This window comes from Corylus avellana, chromosome ca5 (genome assembly GCF_901000735.1).
Source record: "Corylus avellana chromosome ca5, CavTom2PMs-1.0".
NCBI classification, from domain to species: domain Eukaryota; kingdom Viridiplantae; phylum Streptophyta; class Magnoliopsida; order Fagales; family Betulaceae; genus Corylus; species Corylus avellana.
The window spans coordinates 26,468,500-26,487,715 of NC_081545.1; the positions used below are offsets into that span (position 1 = coordinate 26,468,500).

The 19,216-nt window shown below is 36.1% G+C and overlaps 1 protein-coding gene across 1 annotated transcript; it reads right to left on the reverse strand.

The window, feature by feature from the left end:
• Positions 1 to 438: 438 nt before the first annotated feature.
• On the reverse strand, positions 439 to 17,853 carry LOC132181090 (suppressor of mec-8 and unc-52 protein homolog 1-like). Its single transcript, XM_059594155.1, has 13 exons — positions 17,752 to 17,853; positions 17,079 to 17,289; positions 15,529 to 15,681; positions 13,600 to 13,648; positions 12,637 to 12,720; positions 10,106 to 10,209; positions 8,657 to 8,743; positions 8,528 to 8,581; positions 6,279 to 6,374; positions 3,837 to 3,964; positions 868 to 994; positions 708 to 767; positions 439 to 591 (listed from the first exon to the last, which is right to left on the reverse strand). Exons 1-13 carry the CDS (start codon positions 17,778 to 17,780, stop codon positions 454 to 456), a joined length of 1,320 nt encoding a protein of 439 aa, XP_059450138.1. The 5' UTR covers positions 17,781 to 17,853; the 3' UTR covers positions 439 to 453.
• Between the last annotated feature and the right edge of the window lie 1,363 nt (positions 17,854 to 19,216).

Here is a 19,216-nt window from a genome sequence, read left to right on the forward strand (position 1 = left end):
CTAACCAATGAAAAAAAAAAAAAAAAGAATCTAAAGAGTTTTTCCCTTCAAGTGATAAATAATGGGGGAGTTGATATGTGAAAATGGTTGTACCCTCTAATAAGTCTATGAGAAAAGTTTCATTTTAACCTTTTGGGTGGCATAAAGAAAATCTAAGGACAAAGCACATTTACAGCACAGATGCAGTATGTCATACTTGTCAGGTATATCACTTTGATATTCTGCACTTTGGGACTCGAGATGGTCACTAGAATACAAATGATTCATAATGACTGAGAAAGCTTCAGCTATAAGTTGATTCCAAGTCAGGAAATTATGCAACAACTCGTATTTCTTTTACACATCCGAGTTATTTACAATCTTTACTATGCTGGTCCACATACAATGTGATAACTGATAGGCATAGTTACGACTCGTTGTAATTTCTAGAACCAGAAAGCAATGGAAACAAATTTACGCTACATTTTCATTAAGAATAAGTACCTGTCCTTGAAGTGTCATAATGTAGATTGATGATGTCTTATTACAAACAATAATATGATCAGTACTTTTGGGGAAAAGATGAACAGAATTCACAGAAGCATCACCTCCCTAATAGAGAAGAATAAACCAGCAGTTAGTTACAAGAACAGTAAAGCAAAATGAACTTTTAAAGCAGACAATATCATAGAATTGTTATAACACATGAGAAAGACATATTTTGGTACCCGTAAAGGAGGTGGTGGCTTAAATGTTTGCAGACAGTCCGTAGTCTTCACATCCCAGACCTATACAACATAACCATGTTTATTTTATGCACTTACGAGAACAGAAAAGCCTTACCTAGTGGATATCTTGAGCTATTAATATGTAAGCCAAATAACTTACCTTTACTGTGCAATCACTAGATGCAGTAATAACACGACTTCCATCAGCTGTAAAGATAGCATCATTCACGTAAGAAGAATGGCCACGGAATTCTTTCAACAACTTCCCAGATTTCAAGCCATGGATTCTGTATCAAAAATAACACAATTTCAATTTTATTTTTAATAAGATTAATTATAAGAAAGAAAGGTACAACTTAAGTATACAAATGTAGACAAAAGTTCACACTAAATGATCTAAAAATTAGTTCAAAAAATCCTGAAAGGAAAAGAAGGCGTAGTGTCTAAAGTAGTCACCAAATCAAAAAGCATTATGAGAGAACAAGTTTTAGTTTTTCTGTGAGACTAGATAAAGCCGAACCAGAGTTACAGATTCCCCTACCCACCCTACTAAACAACTTAAGTATTATGAGATGCAAGTTTTAGTTTATTCTCCAAAACTAGATAAGGCTGAACCAGTGTTACTGGATTACTCTGCCTACCCTACTGAACTGAATCTGTACATCCAGGTTTGTGATAGTTCTAAGTCCCAATTCTTCAAATTTTATTTTATTATTTTATTTTTATTTTTTTAAAAATAAGTGATTCATTGAAAAGCGCTAAGGGGCGCAATCCTAGTACACAGGAAGTATACAAAGAAAAGTCCCACTATCCTAATGTACAATTTGTGGTCATCATTTTTTATAAGTAATTTTTGGTCATCAATACTGAATAAAGAAGGGATATTTGGCCAAAAATTTATGAAAGAGAATTTATATATGCAGAAGATAATGAAGAAAATTTGTAGATAAAAACTTTCATTGAAATTCTTTTGATAATTAATTCAAATTTTATTAAAAGCGGAAGGAACTCCAAAGTATACTGACAATATACAACAGAAAACACCTAACTAGAGTGAGCAAAAGAAAAAACCCAAACAACCCAACACCAAACATAACCCAACCCAAAAAAAAAAAAAAAAAAACCCATAAAAAAACAAGCCCTCAAACCCGAAACCCCCAAACACCAAAAGCCCACATGAAGCACTTAAAGCTAAAAAACGTGAGCCGACTTTCCCATGCCTAGAGGACGCGCCTATATTTCATAGTTTATGGAGCATGCTAGGTTCAAAAGCTCCCTTCTACCTCTGGAAATAGAGCACACTCCCTTAATCTCCCAAGGATTATCCTCATCAATGGCTGTTAGGAGAGCCATTGTCTAATCCTCAACCCCCTCACAAGAAACCCCCACCATAGGACAAACGTTCTTAACACAAAATAGAGCCCAATCCAATGAATTGATGGGGGGACAAAACTGCCCTTCCTCCCCATCATCCCTCACAAACAGCACTTTTGGCAATGGCTGAGAATGTGCCGGCTTATGCACACAACCCTGAGCCTCATTAGAGGGCCTCCGCCCAAGAAACCCCTGCCAAAGCAAACCCCTTGCTGGAAGTGATTTCCGGACATCAACATTCACGGTCCCCGAGACATGGGCTACGATCTCAACAGACGCTTTCGGCAAAGCGACAGAAGGCGTAACTGGCAGGCTGACATCCATCTTTGAAAGCCTACTATACTTGGTCTTACGGTTACAGAACTTCAAGGGCTTAGTCACCCCACCGATATCAGGGGGTCCAAAAACAACCGGCCCAATCCCTACGGGCACCAAAAAAGGCATAGAGGCATATACTTAACACATACAATAGTGTGTACATAGAGGCATCTATATATGTGTGTAAACATATATGCATATTGTACCAAAAGGAATTTTTTTTTTTTTTTTTTTTAAGAAAAAAGGGCATTTCGATTGAAAACACAAGACAACCAAGCCAGCCTACCCCCAATATACAGCAAACCAGGAATAAAAGCATACCGCAACCCTGTGGCCACACCATGAATCCAAACATACCATATTGCAGGTAAGTTTGAGCTGACAATATCAAAAGTCTAGCCATTCCTTTCTCACCATATGAACACCATTCAAAATAAAACTGAATTGAACTACTTCCATGCCTTCATCCCTCCCTTTTCAGCACTCTAGCATCCCACAACTGTCGTGTGACATCACCAACCAGACTCCCAAAATGTAGAATACTAACAATCAAATATCCAGCGCAAATAGTGCTGGATATAGATCGCAACTGTCTCACCACTATATTACATCAAAATTCATTATGGTGTTCACTGATCATGAAAGAAGAGAGCGCAAGTACCATCACAATAAACTTACAAGAGGCTGAAAAATATTCCATCCACAGCTATGTCCTTCAATGAACACAACTTATGATTGCCTCTCATCATAGTTGAAGTCCACAAACAAGAAACTCGTCCATATTTCAACTAAAAACATGCTTCCAATGATGAATCCATCCATATAAAGTCACGACCACTTTCCTATCAAAATTTTATTCAAAAAAAAAGAAGAAAATATTAAGATTCCTTGCTCCCAAAACTCCTGATCGTATGGGAAAACAACCATCATCCAATATACCAGATAACTCGTCTCAAATATCAGTCCACAAGAAATAGAAAGTAGACAGATAACAAGAGTAATTTTACGCCCTTCAGACAAATATAATTTTTTCTACCCAGCCAATCTCCAACCAGTCCTCTCAATAATTGCATCCATACTGTTTTAGTCTTAAAGAGGCCACAAGTAGGTATAGGGAGCCCTCCTTGAAGCCCAAAAAATCTACAAGGCTACCATCTCCCTCAGCCCTCTAAACCACCCTACTAGGAATAGTTCACTCTCATTCGAGTTCATCCTAAAACCTCATTGAACTTCATAACAAATAACTTCAACATTAAAAATCAAACAGTTTATAACCAGCACAACTACACAAGTATGTGGTAACTATTAAAAATGAAAATAGAGACATAAATAAACTAGGATAATGCATATAGTTAGTATCACATTATACTACAACTACACATGCAACTATAGATGTGCCACACTAGAAAGCGTAAGCAACAAAAAGTGTTCATAAACCTTGCTGTACTGTCAAATGATGTACTTAGTAACTGGCTTCCATCTCGAGAGAAGACAAGACTTGTGACACCCTGAGAATGTGCACGTTCAAGACGGCGCAAGCATTGACCAGTTCTTATACGCCAAACCTGATATAACACAACAAATTAATGACGTTAGAAAGTTCATTAATCAAACTTCTGATTTCAATAAATGTGGGGAAAATATATTTAAGATTTTAAACTTACTAGATCTGTATTATTCAAACTTCTTTGGCAATATTAAGAACCGGCATGATCCATTGGTTTTCTTTTATAGAAGTAAACCCCATTTCATTAAAATAGTGCAAAGATACAACCCAAGTACATAGGAAGTATACAAGAGAAACACCTAACGAGATGATAAAAAAGAGAGAGAGAGAGAGATCAAGTAAAACATAAAAACTAGAAATATTAAAGTCTAAGGCAGCAGCCTAGTAGTAAAATGACTTGAAGAAAAAAGCCTTAAGTTCCAGCACCGTTTGCTTGTGGTCTTCAAAACTCCAATCATTTTTTCCCTCCAAAGACACCACAATAGGCAAGACGGAATCATCTTCCACACTACAGCATTCTGAATACTACCCACTTGCCCTATCCAGCAAGTGGAAAGGTCAACGACTCTATTAAGCAAAACCCAAGCTAGCCCTACACGACTAAAAACAGAGCAGTAGCAATCTAACAATGGAGTAAAAGAGGTCCACCGACTCCACATTCCTCTTGCACATATAGCACCAATCCACCACTATGATATGTCGCTTCCTTAGGTTATTCATGTTGAAGATCTTCTCTAAAGCAACCAACCAAGCGAAAAGCGACGCGCTCATGGGACCTTATTCTTCCAAATACTCCTCCAAGGGAAAAGAGTACTAACATGGGGAAGGACATTGTAGAAAAATATAACCCCACCCCATACGATGTATGAACCAGATTTGAACATCACCCACCCCATGAGTTACCACATTTAGAATCCACTACCACCCTCCACAAGGCCTCTCTCTTATACACGTAGCGACATAACCACTTTCCCAATAGAGCTTGATTGAACAAAAGTAAATTAGGACCCCCAACCCTTGTTCAGAGATCAAGAACAAACCTTAGAACAAATTGGAATTTGATCTCTTCACCAAACCCTCCCCATAAGAAATCTTGTTATAACTTTTCTATGCAATTGGCGACACCAGCTAAGAGGGGAAAGAGAGACAGTAAATAGGAAAATTGGATAATGTGCTCTAAATCAAAGTTATCCTTCCACCCTTAGACAAGAACATCCTCTTCCAGTCAGCCAAACAACACTCAATCTTCTCAATAATGCCATAGCAGATAGATAAGGCCTTACAAGAAGCTCCCAACGAAAGGCTAAGATACTTCAAAGGCAAAGAAGAAACCCACAACCAAGGATGCTAGCCAAACCATCAACATTATTGACATCTCCAACATAGACCAATTCAGATTTAGTCAGGTTAATTTTCAAACCATAAGAATAAGCCACGCAAGTACCAAAGATGATCTGAATTTTCTCCCACAAAATATTAAAGTGTCATACGCAAACAAAAGATGGGAGATGTGAAAGCACCAAAATTCCTAGACCCCATAGAAAAACCAAATAGAAAGCTCCCATTCATTGTAGTCGAGATCATTTTACTTAAAGCCTCCATGACAAGGAGACAAAGGATCTCTCTATCTCAGACCACAAGAGCTACTTAATGCCGCATTCATTGCTCTCATCCCGAAGAAATATGGGGCTGTCGATAGATAAGGATTTTCGACCTATTAGTCTAGTGGGTGGAGTTTACAAAATTGTTGCCAAGGTTCCAGCTAATAGGTTGAAAATGATTGTGGAGAAGATCATCTCCAAGCACTAGAGTGCGTTTATCAGGGATAGGCAAATCTCCTAGATTCAATTCTTATAGCTAATGAATGCCTAAATAGTTGGATTAGAGATAGAGAGTTGGTCAATGGATTCCCCGCTTTTCTTGTACATGCAACACTAGTCCATCACTATGACGTGTCTCTTCCTAAGCTTATCCATAGTCACAATATTCCCTAACACTACTGTCCAAACAAAAAAAGCCACTCTCAAAGGGGCCTTGTTTTTCCAAATGCTCTTCCAAGGGAGAAAGTCTGCGGGAGGGCTAAGTGCATGATTAAAGAGATCTGACCTTGAACGTCTGCCTTTCGGAAGGAACCAAAAAATTCTATCCTCACCACCTTGACTCATCATGAATGAGTACAAAAGATTAAAAATCTCCACCTCCCAATCAAATGATAAACCACAAGACTATCATAAGACTAACACTTGTATCCATTTGGAAGAAGTGAACATGGACATTAATGAAACAACCATCAAGATAAGATAAACATGTGCTGCATTCTTACATTTGAGGATAGAAGAAAGGATCCATCCTGAAATTAAGTAAAAACTTACTTTAATCTTTCCATCTTGTGATCCAGATGCAAGCATCTCAGAATCTCTGCTAAAATCAACACAAAGCACGGGATCATCATGCATCATAAATGTTTCCTGCAAAAGATTATATGCATCAGTAGCACAAGATGACATGGAAACCTCAAAGGAATTATTGAAAACTACATATCACTTTGAATGAATCCAAGGACAAGAAACTGCTATTCATCTCAATGTCGTTATTTCGCTACTGCCAGACCTATATATGGTTAAAACTCTAATCAGGTGTCTTTACATGTTAGCATGGTATTATGAAGAAAATATGTTTACAGTCGCTACCAAATACAAATAAAGATTCAATGTTAAGTCGCCATAAGAAGCATGCATATGACAAGAGAAGCACCTAAGCAAACACACACCACCTAGGCACTCAAGGTTCACTTGGCAAGACCTTGCCAGATCCTTCCCAGGTAATATTGCCAAGGTTTCATAAGAGATTTTATAAATGTAATACAGAGAGATTAATTTTTCTTTTATATAAGTAACAGAGATTAAATTACTATCATCTGTTCGGAGCATCACCACCTCTAACTCAATAATCCACTTGAAAGAAAACATGAAACATGATAAATCAAAGTGGAAAGAAAGTAGATATTTCGAAAGGAGATAGGCTATAAGAGATCAATGCCCATTCAGCCCCCATTATCAGTGTTCCAGCACAAATGTCAAAATATGTGCACAGGGGTCACTATTTAAATTCAGGCACTCATACATCAATTATTATGTGGGGAAACTAGTGCTTCTAAGGGTTCAAGACACTATTCAGTCTTGAGGCGCCAAGATCTCCTAGGGTCTAGGAATAAGATGCAAACAAGGCAAAAGCAAAAGGCAAAGGAAAGCGAGTAATGCTAGAAGTAGAATTTTTGTCCCCCCAAAGGTGATATGGCTTTAAAATTACCATTGGATCAAAATTCATATTGATCATCTCAAATCTAATAATGATTTTAAAAGCCATATTACCTTTGGGGAGACAAAAGTCCTACTTCTAGCATTATTCAAGGGAAAAACATGTTACAGAGGATTCAAACACTATTTAAATGGCTAAAAAGTAAAAATATTGAACAATTCGACCTATCAACTAAAATACGTATATCATTTTGTAATTGCACAATGAGTGAAGTGAAAACCGTGACAAATTTATTATGAAGCCAATTCGTTAGACTCAAGTACATAAAATCATATTCACAACTACAAAGAGAAAGGTAAAAAATTCATGACTAAACTATACCTTGATCCCTAAAAATAGGGCATGTTCCAACTTGGTCCCTAGATTTTAAAATCTTCCAAAATCATCCCTAACGATTTTAATTTTGAGCAATATAGTCCTTCCATTCACATTGATAATGTCACCATCACAAAAAAAAAAAAATAAATAAAAAAAAAATAAAAAAATGATGTGGAATAAATTGGGACGACCTACACCATTAATTGTAATGGCATTGCTCGTCTGATGAACATAAGGACTACAATGCTCAAATTTCTAAAATTAAAGAGATGAAATTAGAGATTTTCAAATCTGGAGACCGAATTCGAAGTTTAAAAATCCATGGACCAAATTAAAGCCTACACTTTCAAGGTCTAAAAATTTAGTTTAACCAAAAATCATGATATATAAAAGATAAGAAAGTTATCATATTTTCAAGACCAATGTAACATGATAAAGAGTATGGACAGTTATTAAGAAGGATATATTGTATTGAATTAGTAAAAACTTTCAAAAGGTACATCTTTTTTTTCTTCTTCATGGCAAGTAGCATGACCACTTTTCAAGTAGATATGCATTGGTTTTGCAACTACAGTCGTGCACTATGCTTCTTGCTTAAGAGCAACTAAAGGCACTCTTATAACATTGATGTGAATTACTCAAGCCACTCAAAAGATTACATCTTGTACAGATGACACACAGATAGAGGTCTGATTAGGTCTGTAAAGTACCTGTCTCATTCCTGATACACATATTTGCGGCACAATCTAAATCATAGCTTTCCTCCACATAGTTCAATAACTTTTTGTGGTAAAACAGAGTCCAAAAAGTTCAAATCACCCCATTTATTTTCTATACGAAGTCATTGAATGGTTTTGTAACAGTTGAAAAATGAAAATCATGCAACAGTTCCTAGAACTTAAAGTACAGCTCCCAAAAATATCCAAGCATGAAGAAAGAATATGGCAACATATATATGATAATGTATGTATGCATGTATACTCACATCAGCCTGGTATTGGAGATCCTTCTTGAGCTTCCCACTGATGTAATCCCAGACCTAATAGTGATGCAGAAATCAGAGCATTCCAATTTTATCAACTTTTAATGAAAAGAAAAGTATCATAATATAAACCTCGACAAATCCATCAACAGAACAAGAGACAAGAAACTGTCCATCTGGTGAGAATCGCGCACATTCTGCGTGACTTTTAGTCCCAAACTGCAAGAACGCACCAAGAGAGACATCAGATCAAAAGTTTAAAACCACAACGTCAAAATTATATAGATAAGAAACAAATACAAAACAAAAATATACAAAGAATAAAGTAATTCACAACAAAGTAGAGATTAAAAGTTTACAATTGAATATATATTACTCATTCCAAACAGAAGAATGCAATTATCTCCCTTTCTATCAAAAAAATCAATTTTTTTTTTTGCAGGATCAAAATGATGTTTACCAACAGTAAAAATATTTTTGAGGGGGCCAGAATAAGTGGTGGAGATCATCTAGTTAGTTTATCAACTTTTATGAGTTCAAATGACCACTGGGATTTTACTTCGAACTCCAACAAAGATTAAAATTTATACTCACACACATTCAGCACATTTCCAGATCTCTTTTAGTACATGACAAATGTAGTCTAGTCCAATTATTTTGTGAAACAACAGTACCATTTTAATCAATAAAACAGAAGATACAATAGTAGGTACAAAGTAATAAAGAAAGAAACTCATAAAAAATGTGAAGTCACAATACGAATAAAATGAGCCATTAACAAGAATTGAGAACAACAACCTTAGGAACTTACTTTCACAAAGGAGACAAGCCAAAGAAAACATTTTTCTATTAAGGTAAATGGAAGCACATCATCACAGACAACTCTAGGGCTATGTCAGACTAAAAGAGTTGGAAATGAAGAAATATGACTGAATGTTTCCTTCACTTAGTGTAATGTTGTTCCTAGTTTAATAAACACCCGTATGGTACGGGGTATTTTGGGGATTTCCTTAATACGTTCGTACAAGTAGGGTTTAGGGTTTTTCCTATATATATGTCATGATGTAACCCTAAATCATTAAGAGTAAAATACAGCCGCCTTTCTGTAGACGTAGGTACATTACCGAACCACGTTAAATCTGTATTTCAACTCTCTCTTTTCGATTCTATATTTTTGATCAATTATTGTGCACGGTAACAACATTCTACTATTCAAAGGCAATACAAAAATCAAAATTGAAAAATCTATCTCTTTCAACTCTATCTAAGTTTGAAATCATGTGCTAGTCACTGACACTTGATGCGTACATCAGTTCCACCAAATAGTCCAACACAAAAAATCTATGAAACAAAAACCAAGATTACACCCTCCAAAGTACCCAGTAGAAAATACAACAAATGATCAAATAAAATTGATTTGCATGATCCATTCAGTGAAGCCTCCATTCCTCACCAGCAAGAACACAACAAAAATAACATCACAAACAATAAATTAATAACAATAAAAACACTTTCAACATAAGTAATAGATTAACAAAAGGGTACCTAAAATTGTGTACAACAAAAATATATACACCTCACCTTTATTGTGTGTGAAAGATTTGTTGGATACATGTCATCTACGTCTTGTTTCATAGCAGCGGTTCCTCGAAATAAGTCAAACTGTGTTCCTTGAGGAAGTAACCCTGAAAGAGCAATAGATCAAAAGATGCTTTGTCAAGACATAGGATATGTATATCTTGCTAAAGTATTCACCAAGTGTTTTATATTTTCAGTTTGAAAACATATTTTTCTCAAATACATTAACAAACAACACAAAACACAAATCACTTATATAAAACTTTTTACACCTTGTAGGAATATTTTGACAAAACAGGTGCTAAACTTTTACAGAGATAGGAGCTAACTTATTGTTGAAAAAAAAAATTGAGTAATTGTGCAGCCACCTTGTTCTGGTTGGGTTGGTCATGTGCCCACCACAATAGGCCAAGGTTGCCCACACAACCACTCCGACTAGAACAAGGGTGATCGTGTAGCCACCCCTCTCTTCCACTGAGGTGGCGACATGGCCACCTTTTTAATTTTTAATTTTTTATAAATAAGGAATTAGCTCTACATCTGTTTACGTTTTCTCAAAATAAACAAATGTATTTTATGGAAAACATTTTCTCAAATGCAGATCTCACCATAAAACACATCTCACATTTATGTCACATTAAAACACTTTGCCAACCCAAAAACAAAAAACATTTATCCCAATACACTAAAAAACGTAGCCATAGCTTCTAAGCATGCATGTGTAAATGGAACCAAGCAAGTGTCCTCTCCAGACATTGCAAAGTAGGCATGATCAAGCATTAACAATAAATTTCAATTTTTTTTTGTTTTAATAAGTCATCGTAAGTTCAATAAAAAGCACAAAGGTGCAACCCAAGCATACATGGAATATATAAGAGAAAAACCTAGCTAGAAGTGGAGATCTAAAAAACCATGATAGTTCGAAATACTAAAATCTAAGGCAACCGCCCAGAGAAAACGAGTTTGAAAGAATAAACCCTTTGATTCTGCTAAGGTCCTCTCACGGTCCTCAAAGCTCTGATCTTTTTTTCCCCCCAAAGACACTGCATAAGGCAATGCGGTATCATCTTCCAAACTACATCAAGCTAAAACCTACCCCCTAGCGCTCTCCAACAGGCAAAGTGATCTACCACACTCCTAGGCATAACCCAAGTCAACCCTACACTGTTGAAGATAGTATTCCAAAGAGCACCTGCAATATCATAGTGGAGTAAAAGATGATCCACTAACTCCCCGTTCTTCTTACACATGCAGCACCACTCAGCCACAATGATATGTCATTTCCTTAGATTGTCCCTAGTGAGAATTTTCCCTAAAGCGGCTGACCATGCAAAAAATCCACTCTCAAGGGAACCTTATTCTACCAAATACTCCTCCAAGGAAAATGAGTATTATAATGGGGAATAAGAACAAAACCCACCAGCAAGACATTCGGGATCCGCCCCACCGCAACTCAAAGTGGCCCCTGCAAAATAAATGATTATGCCCGAAACCAAACCCAGAATGGTGTACGTACCCCCTCGCATTTTCACCCTCCAGGAAATGAGTTTTGGCTCCGGGTTGGGCCCAATTTATGAAAGCCATCTCATTTGATTGGCCCACCAACAATGGAACAAATCTTGGATCATCAAACAAGGTACGCGGGGTTTGGCCATATTCTTTGCCCTGGCACACACATAACACCACTAGGCTTGCAACATAACTTGACCCAATGCAGCTCACACCTGCATCTATGCTAGCTTCCAACCTTCAAACCGACCCATAATGACCCAGGCCCACATCCAACCTTTAAACCACTCAGTCCAGCTCCTCTTTCATCGCTCCAACTGGGTTCTCATATCACAACAACTCCATCGGTGCAAATTTTGGCGTTGTCCTCACCCATACCCGCCTACCCTAGTCGTACGAACAACATTCATCCCTCATCGATACTAGGTGCATGGAATCTAGTACGACCAACCAGCGCCTCCTTGTACAACCATTGCGCCGCCTCTAGCTTCCTGGTCACTGGAATATGCACCTCCATCTTTGTTGATGCATACTCACAAAAAGTTCTTCCCAAACAAGCAGCACCATAACCTTCCTCAAGCAATGGCTAAGAAGACCCACCCATTCCTCCGCTTTGTCCACCACCATATGAAACACCAAAGGAAGTTGCGGCCTTTTGCAGTTTGATCACCCAACCATACCAACCTTTACCTTTTTGACCCTTTGGATGAAACTCTAATTTAGGTTAATCTAAGGTTAAAAACTGCATTGGACATAAATGTTGATATATAAGATGAAACAAGAATTAAATTCTCATAATGCGACTAGCATTGTTGAGTGCACTCTAGGTCATCCAGATCTTCCCTCATTCAATAAAAGATTACAAGAAAATAACTTACATATTAAAACATGAGGGAGACAAAGAGAGTTGAAAAATTAAATGGCATATCCACTATAGCCCAACTAATGAGAGCTTCCTCATTGTTTTCACAAAAAATCACATGAAATATTTTAAATATAGCACAACACTATTAGCAAATTATAACCTTGGTGCTGCTGCCACTTCAGCGCCTGGCCAATTAGAGCCATCAATCGTGATGGCGGCACCACAGTGACTTCGGCAGCAACAGCTGAAAACACAGAAGAATATGAAATTTATCAATACACAAAAAACACATAAAGAAATAAAAACAGAGGAAACTGGGATTATAAAAGAAAGTTCATAAATTTGCAATGATCAAAATCCATGCACTCATTTATATCTTTGCTACCTATTTGCCCAGAAGAAAAGAAAAATACCATTGCTACCAATATTACAAACAGAATAATTCGCATGCAAAGGGTTATTATTTTGCCAAGTCATATAATGAAGCTTTGCAAGAACTAAAATTTTCAATCTGAAAATAATGTTCACAGGAAGACTCTTCTTTCTTAATCTTACATAGATTGACCTCCATACCAAATTGACTTCTTTATTATTTATTCTTAGTAACCATTTCATCTCATACATTTGGTGAAATTAATATCCCCTACGATTATAATAGTACCTGTAACTATCAAGGATAAAATCAGTTCACATTCAATTAAGAGACATTAACATAAAATAATGTTCACATGTTCTAAGTTATTGAAACTTAACCAACTGAACCCTTCCTAGGAGAGAAATCTGCAGGTCCAACTCTTGATCCTGGAAATTCTTTTTTTTTTTTTTTATGACGGGGAACCTCGACAAGGCAGGGGCCTTTAGGACCCACCCTTGTAGAGTAAACTTCAAACCTGTGCACCGCACACTCAAAAGTTTCCCTACATGGATTAGGGTAAATCGCTGGCTTTTACACCAGGGAGTGTGGCCCCAAGGGAGAGTTTGCACCTAGTAAGTCTCGAACTTGGAATCTATGGGGTGATACTCCCTAAGACCACAAGCCTCAACCACTAGGCAAACCCCTTGGGGTTGATCCTAGAAATATTCACAATCACATCTAATGAACACTCAGGAAATAGAGGACAACCTTGGGCAATTTGAGCGCGGCGTTTTTCCTTTGTTGAATCTTGATAAGCCTGTAATATCACACATAATTTACAAGTTGTTCACTAAAAAAGGACATTAAAATCTCAACAAAGTCTGTCAATAATCAATCAAAAGGTAACCATGACAATCTTTTTCACAATTCAAGCATTAGCATTCCGTTACTGGGCAGAGTTCCGTAAAGACTATATAAAAGCCAATGCAACTGAGGCACCAAAAAAGAAGGGCAAATATAAAGGCACAGATTTCCGGTGGCCAGCTGCATAATGAGCGAGGTACACCACTATTTCACCTCCAATGTACTTTGATTGCATGATGAAGAAAACATATTGAATCACAAGGAATAAAATATGCACAAGGTTTCTTAATTTTTTTTTTTTTTTCCCATATCCTGGCAGCCGTATAATGCAAGTGTGGTGCAGAATCTAATTCACTTCAGATTTAATTTAACAGCATGATGAAGAACATTCAGAACTATACGAAACACAAAATGAACTCTTTTTTTTTTTTTAATTCTTCGGTATAGAAGCATTATCATAAAACAAGTGTCAAATCTATATAAAGCTTGAATGGTAAACTTATCCAATGAAAAGCATATATATTTTCTGGTAATTCACTAGAGCCAAGACTAGTAAGGAGCCGTATGAAGATACATAAATTTTGCTGCTTAATATGCAATTCCCACCAAAAAGGAGTGATTAAGTACTTTTTTATAATAATTCAGATACATTTGTGAAAATTAATTTTATGTAAACTGTTGCCACAAACATCTAAGTAATTCAAGTAACACATAATAACATTTATGACATTTTATTATCTTAACCAGGACAATTATATGTAAACATATAGCAGACAAGGTTTTCCCATCCAGCGTGTACTGCTAAGATCAGAGGATGACCCTTTCTGAGACCTGACTGATTTCAGTCTCATGGTAATTCAAACAAATTTTACAAACTTTAATAGAAATTTCCAGCTAATTTAGCCCAATTCTTATTAGAACCACTTCCAGCAAACACACAAAAAAGAAGGAAATAACTGTAACTCTCTTAGCAAAGAAATCAATCGTAATATTGCCTAAAGATTCCATTGATTTCTAATATTCTTGCTTCAGCTTTCAGATAGACCCCTGGTCAGTCACTCTTTCTTTTTTCATTTTCCAGGAAATTAAAAAAAAAAAATTACAAAAGATACCATTGAAATTCAATATAACAAAGGAGTTTTCCAAAGGAGGAAATTCAAAACCAAAACAACCATTATAACTACTATATCAATGTCAATGAAATTTTTTGATGAATAAATCAATTAGGAAAAATGACCTCTAAGATGCTCTCCTGTTTGCACTGCACATTACCCCTTTTAGGCAAGAAATCAGTCTCACGACTCTCACCTATGGTTTCAGACCAAAGTCACATGTATGAACCCTTTTTTTTTTTAGTTTGAAACTAGTGACCTCTGCTTCATAAGGCATGGTCCCCAGCCAATTGAGCTACCCCTTTGGGTTTCATGTATGAACCTCAACCTACGAATAATCTGCTGCATACCATGAACTCATCTCCAGCACGCCCTCTTTTCTCTAAATAACAATGCAATGACTGGAAATTCTCCCTCAACCATCAAACAATTCAAAAATTTATAATAATGCAGTAACAATATCACAGAAGATAGTTTAAATATCCAAGGGTTCAAACATATGCCTAGTTCCTAAAGAAAATTAGTAATTTCCAACCCCAGAAAAGCAACAGTTCACAAAATGTATAATTTTAAAAGGAACTCATGCCCAGATAAATCACATAGCTAAGTGAAATGCCAAAAGAAAAAAAAAAAAGAAAAGAAATAACAAACAAGATTTTCTTGACGTGAAAATGTATAGTAAATAGCAAGTAAAATAATCAAATTAGTAGTAGCGACTAACCTCATTTGGATCAAAGTAAGTTCGGACTAAGAGATGCTCAAGTCGCAAATATCTTTCGGGTTGCTCTTGCTTCATGACACCCATTACCTGAGTTTGCCTTAAAATAGCACGTGCAGTATCCAACTCTCGAAGTTCAATCATCTCCAATACAATCTGCAGAATTCACAAGCATAAAAAAATCAGAATATGTAAAGCAAAAATACTACATCAAATCACAGAAAGGACAAAATCCACAGCCTTAGGAACCAACAAATATGAGAGAAAATGATCCACGGCCACCAACTACTTTATACATACAACACTAACAGTCATGAAATGACCCCTAACAGATTATGTGCTCAAAAAATGCTCCAAAGGACACATTTCAACCAAAAAGTGCCAAATTGAGCAAACACCAACAGGTCAAATACTTCTCCACAGAAAAGAAAAACCACAAAGTCCCTTGAAGCCCAGTAAGATGACCTCAAGTGTCTGGCTTCAGCTTGGTGATTAACAAGCCATATCCACACCCAATAGATTTTACTCATGAGAAAGATCCAAGAATCAAAAGCTATGATGCATGAAATTTGGGGGAGGCTGGAGTTTGTGCCAAGTCCAGCCATTATCATTATTTTGCCCAAGAAGATACTTAAACCAATGTGGATATTTCTTCTCATGAAACAGAAGGTGCATGCATCTCACAGTTAATAAAATGTACATGCATCAGATGTGAAGTCCAGTGAACATAAATCCTACCATGTACCACATACAAATTCCAACATCCAGTCAAGATATGACACTTAGTACCTCAATCCTAACCACATCAATTCTTTACAACAAAGAAAAACTTACATGAAAATTGCTAATGAAAATGACAAGGTACATTGACTACTTTGTTCTGACTATGTACCATGCTGACTTGTCATCTCTCAAACCTTGCACCAACTGTTGGAGGTATGGAACACTTTAAACAAATGTATGTTTAAACCATTCCAAATGTTTTGTTAGCATTGATCCCCTCAAATCATTCACATTTGCCTTGCTTCAAATCCAACTTTTCTTCCAAAATGCCATCATGCATCATTGCCTCAATCAAGGACTCCAACAGCATTTTTTTTTTTGATAAGTAATAAGAAGTTTTATTAAAAAGCGTAAAGGCGCCCCAAGGTACACTAGAAGTCCAACAGCATTTTGAACCCACAAAAAGCCTTATATGACCAATTCTCATCTTTGACAACTTTCTTGTTCTATCTTTAAAGCATTTTGCTATCTATCTACATTAAAGGCATGCACAAACACACGCATTGCTTCTCCTACCCACACGCACAAACACAGTTGATATAAATCCCAATAGAACAACATTATGTCCCAAAAGGATACCCAATTAATCATTTTCCTCGAGTAATATATAATCATGGCAGTAATATTCTTGTTTGAACTACCTATCAAAAAAATATATACTTATTTGAACCGTGGAATAAAAAAGGCTTAACAAGATATAGAAACCAACGAACTAGAAATGTTAAATTCTGAAATGAAAATATCACCACAATCAGTCACGTTCTGCATACCTGCTCGTACAAATCCTCCAATTTATTCCTGGGAAGTTTAAGCTGAGCCACTTGAGGCAATATCGCATCCCACCTCCCACTATTAATATCAGCAACAAATGTCTCCACGCTGTCCACAGTATTCAAAGAAACCTGGCACTCATTCTGTAACGTCTGAAACGTTTGGTGCAAGGAATTTTCTTTGCAAAATTGGAGCACAATCTTGATGACACTGCAAGGAAAACAAACAATACTAGGTCAGCACCTCTTCTAGCTAAAAGAGTAACAACATACACACCAATATCTAATTCCCTCCAATAATAATGATTAAAAAAACAAATAACTACATGCATTGATGTAAATGTGAGTCAAATTACACACGCTTTACACTACAAATTCACCAATAGACACACGCATATATATTGGGCAATAAGATTATTAGGTTCAATGATTATATCAAATAGCATAAGAGACTAAATTACACAGTGCACAAATCATTAAATAGCAAGTGTAAGGTAGTGCTCCACAAAAATTTTAGAGGAATTATTTTCCATAGAAAAAAAACAAACCGAATTTCATCTCTAGGTAGCATGATTTTCAACTTAGAGTACCTAAGCTCAATAGCATAAATGCAAGCTTTTCCGAAGAAAACCCCGTTTGGTTGCTAAGAAAATTTGAGAAGTAGAAAACTTACTCTCGAGCTTCGATTTCTAGCGTCGACATTTTCTCTTTCGATATCAGAAAAAGCCGAACTGAAGGGGAGAGAGAGAGAGAGAGAGGAGACTAGGGCTTGTTGGTTCGTTTTATCAGAGTAACGTCTTGGAGTACAGAACCACGGGTTTTTAATCTGAACCGAACCCGTTTGTAAACGGACCTGGTAACCCAAACTTAACCCGATCAATAAAGAGTTTTATTAAAGAATAAATGTAAAATTAGTTTTTATAGTTGGCCTAAATTACAAATTGTTTCACATCGTATTAAAATGAATTCAAAGGTTCTTTAAAGTATAGCAAAAAAATAATTTAGTCTTTAGAGTCAAATTCTGTTCAAAAATTTGTGAATTCTATTAAGTGCCACATCAGCACCAATAGAATAACGACACGTGTCACTCATAATAAAAAATATATATAAACTTAGAAAAAGAAACTAAAAAATTAATGGAAGGGGTGGCTCGGGAGTCGGGAGGTGGAAGGCCACTCTTAGATCTGGCTGGGTAGCCTGCAAACGAATTCTTCAGATGCATTTTTTGGTGTGTTTGGGTTGATCTCGTTGGTTCTAATTTGGGTTCTTGGTTGGTATGTTGTTGCTAAATTGGTGAACCCCAACACCTCCTTCCCTTCCCCAAAAAGGGGTGGCTATTTTTTTTTTAATAAAAAAATAAAAATTACTTTTTTAGTTTTTTTTTTTTAATATATTTATTTTTTTATTAAGAGTGACACGTGTCATTATTATATTGGCACTGAAGTGGCATTTAATGGAATCTATCAAATTCTTTAACAAAATTTAACTCTAGAGAATAAATTATTTTTTTGGCATACCTTAAGAACCTCTGAATTACTTTTGATACAATATTGAGCAATTTGTAATTTAAGACAACTACAACGAACGATTTTGCATTTATCTCTTATATTTATGGTCAAGATTTAACGTTTGTGCATTTGGTGTATATGATTCCATATTATTTAAATTTTTTAAGAGACGTCCTAATATCGACTTCATTACACTGTTAAATACATCAACTTTAAATCATTGCCATAAAATTGATATTTCAGTTTTGGAGAAATGCCATACATATTGCGATGTACTCATTGAATTTGGTTTCATCCACATCAGTTTCCAAGATGCTTGTCGAATTATGGTTAAGGTAAAACCCTAATTTGTGATACCTCCACATTTAGGGTTGTCAAATACACCTGTTGAAAGGAAAGTCTAATAAGTTATTACTAAAGATAGAAGTATGTATATTTGTTGGGTATCCCAAAGGGAGCAAGAGGTTGGTTGTTCTATAGATGACAACTTTGTGAACAACTTCAAGTCAAAGAATGTTGTGGTTATTGAAGAAATGTTAGACACTAGTACATGAAAATAGGGATGGAATCAGGAAATTTTATGGGAGGGCCAGCCGTTTTTTTTTTTTTTTTTTTAGAATTTTTTTATTA

Coding starts and splice junctions, on each gene's coding strand:
- LOC132181090 (XM_059594155.1), bottom strand. CDS start 17,780: ATGTCGACGCTAGAAATCGAAGCTCGAGA. Junction 13,649..15,528: donor CTTACTTTGATCCAAATGAG/GTTAGTCGCTAC, acceptor GTGATATTACAG/GCTTATCAAGATTCAACAAA. Junction 6,375..8,527: donor ATCTCCAATACCAGGCTGAT/GTGAGTATACAT, acceptor AATCTTTTGCAG/GAAACATTTATGATGCATGA.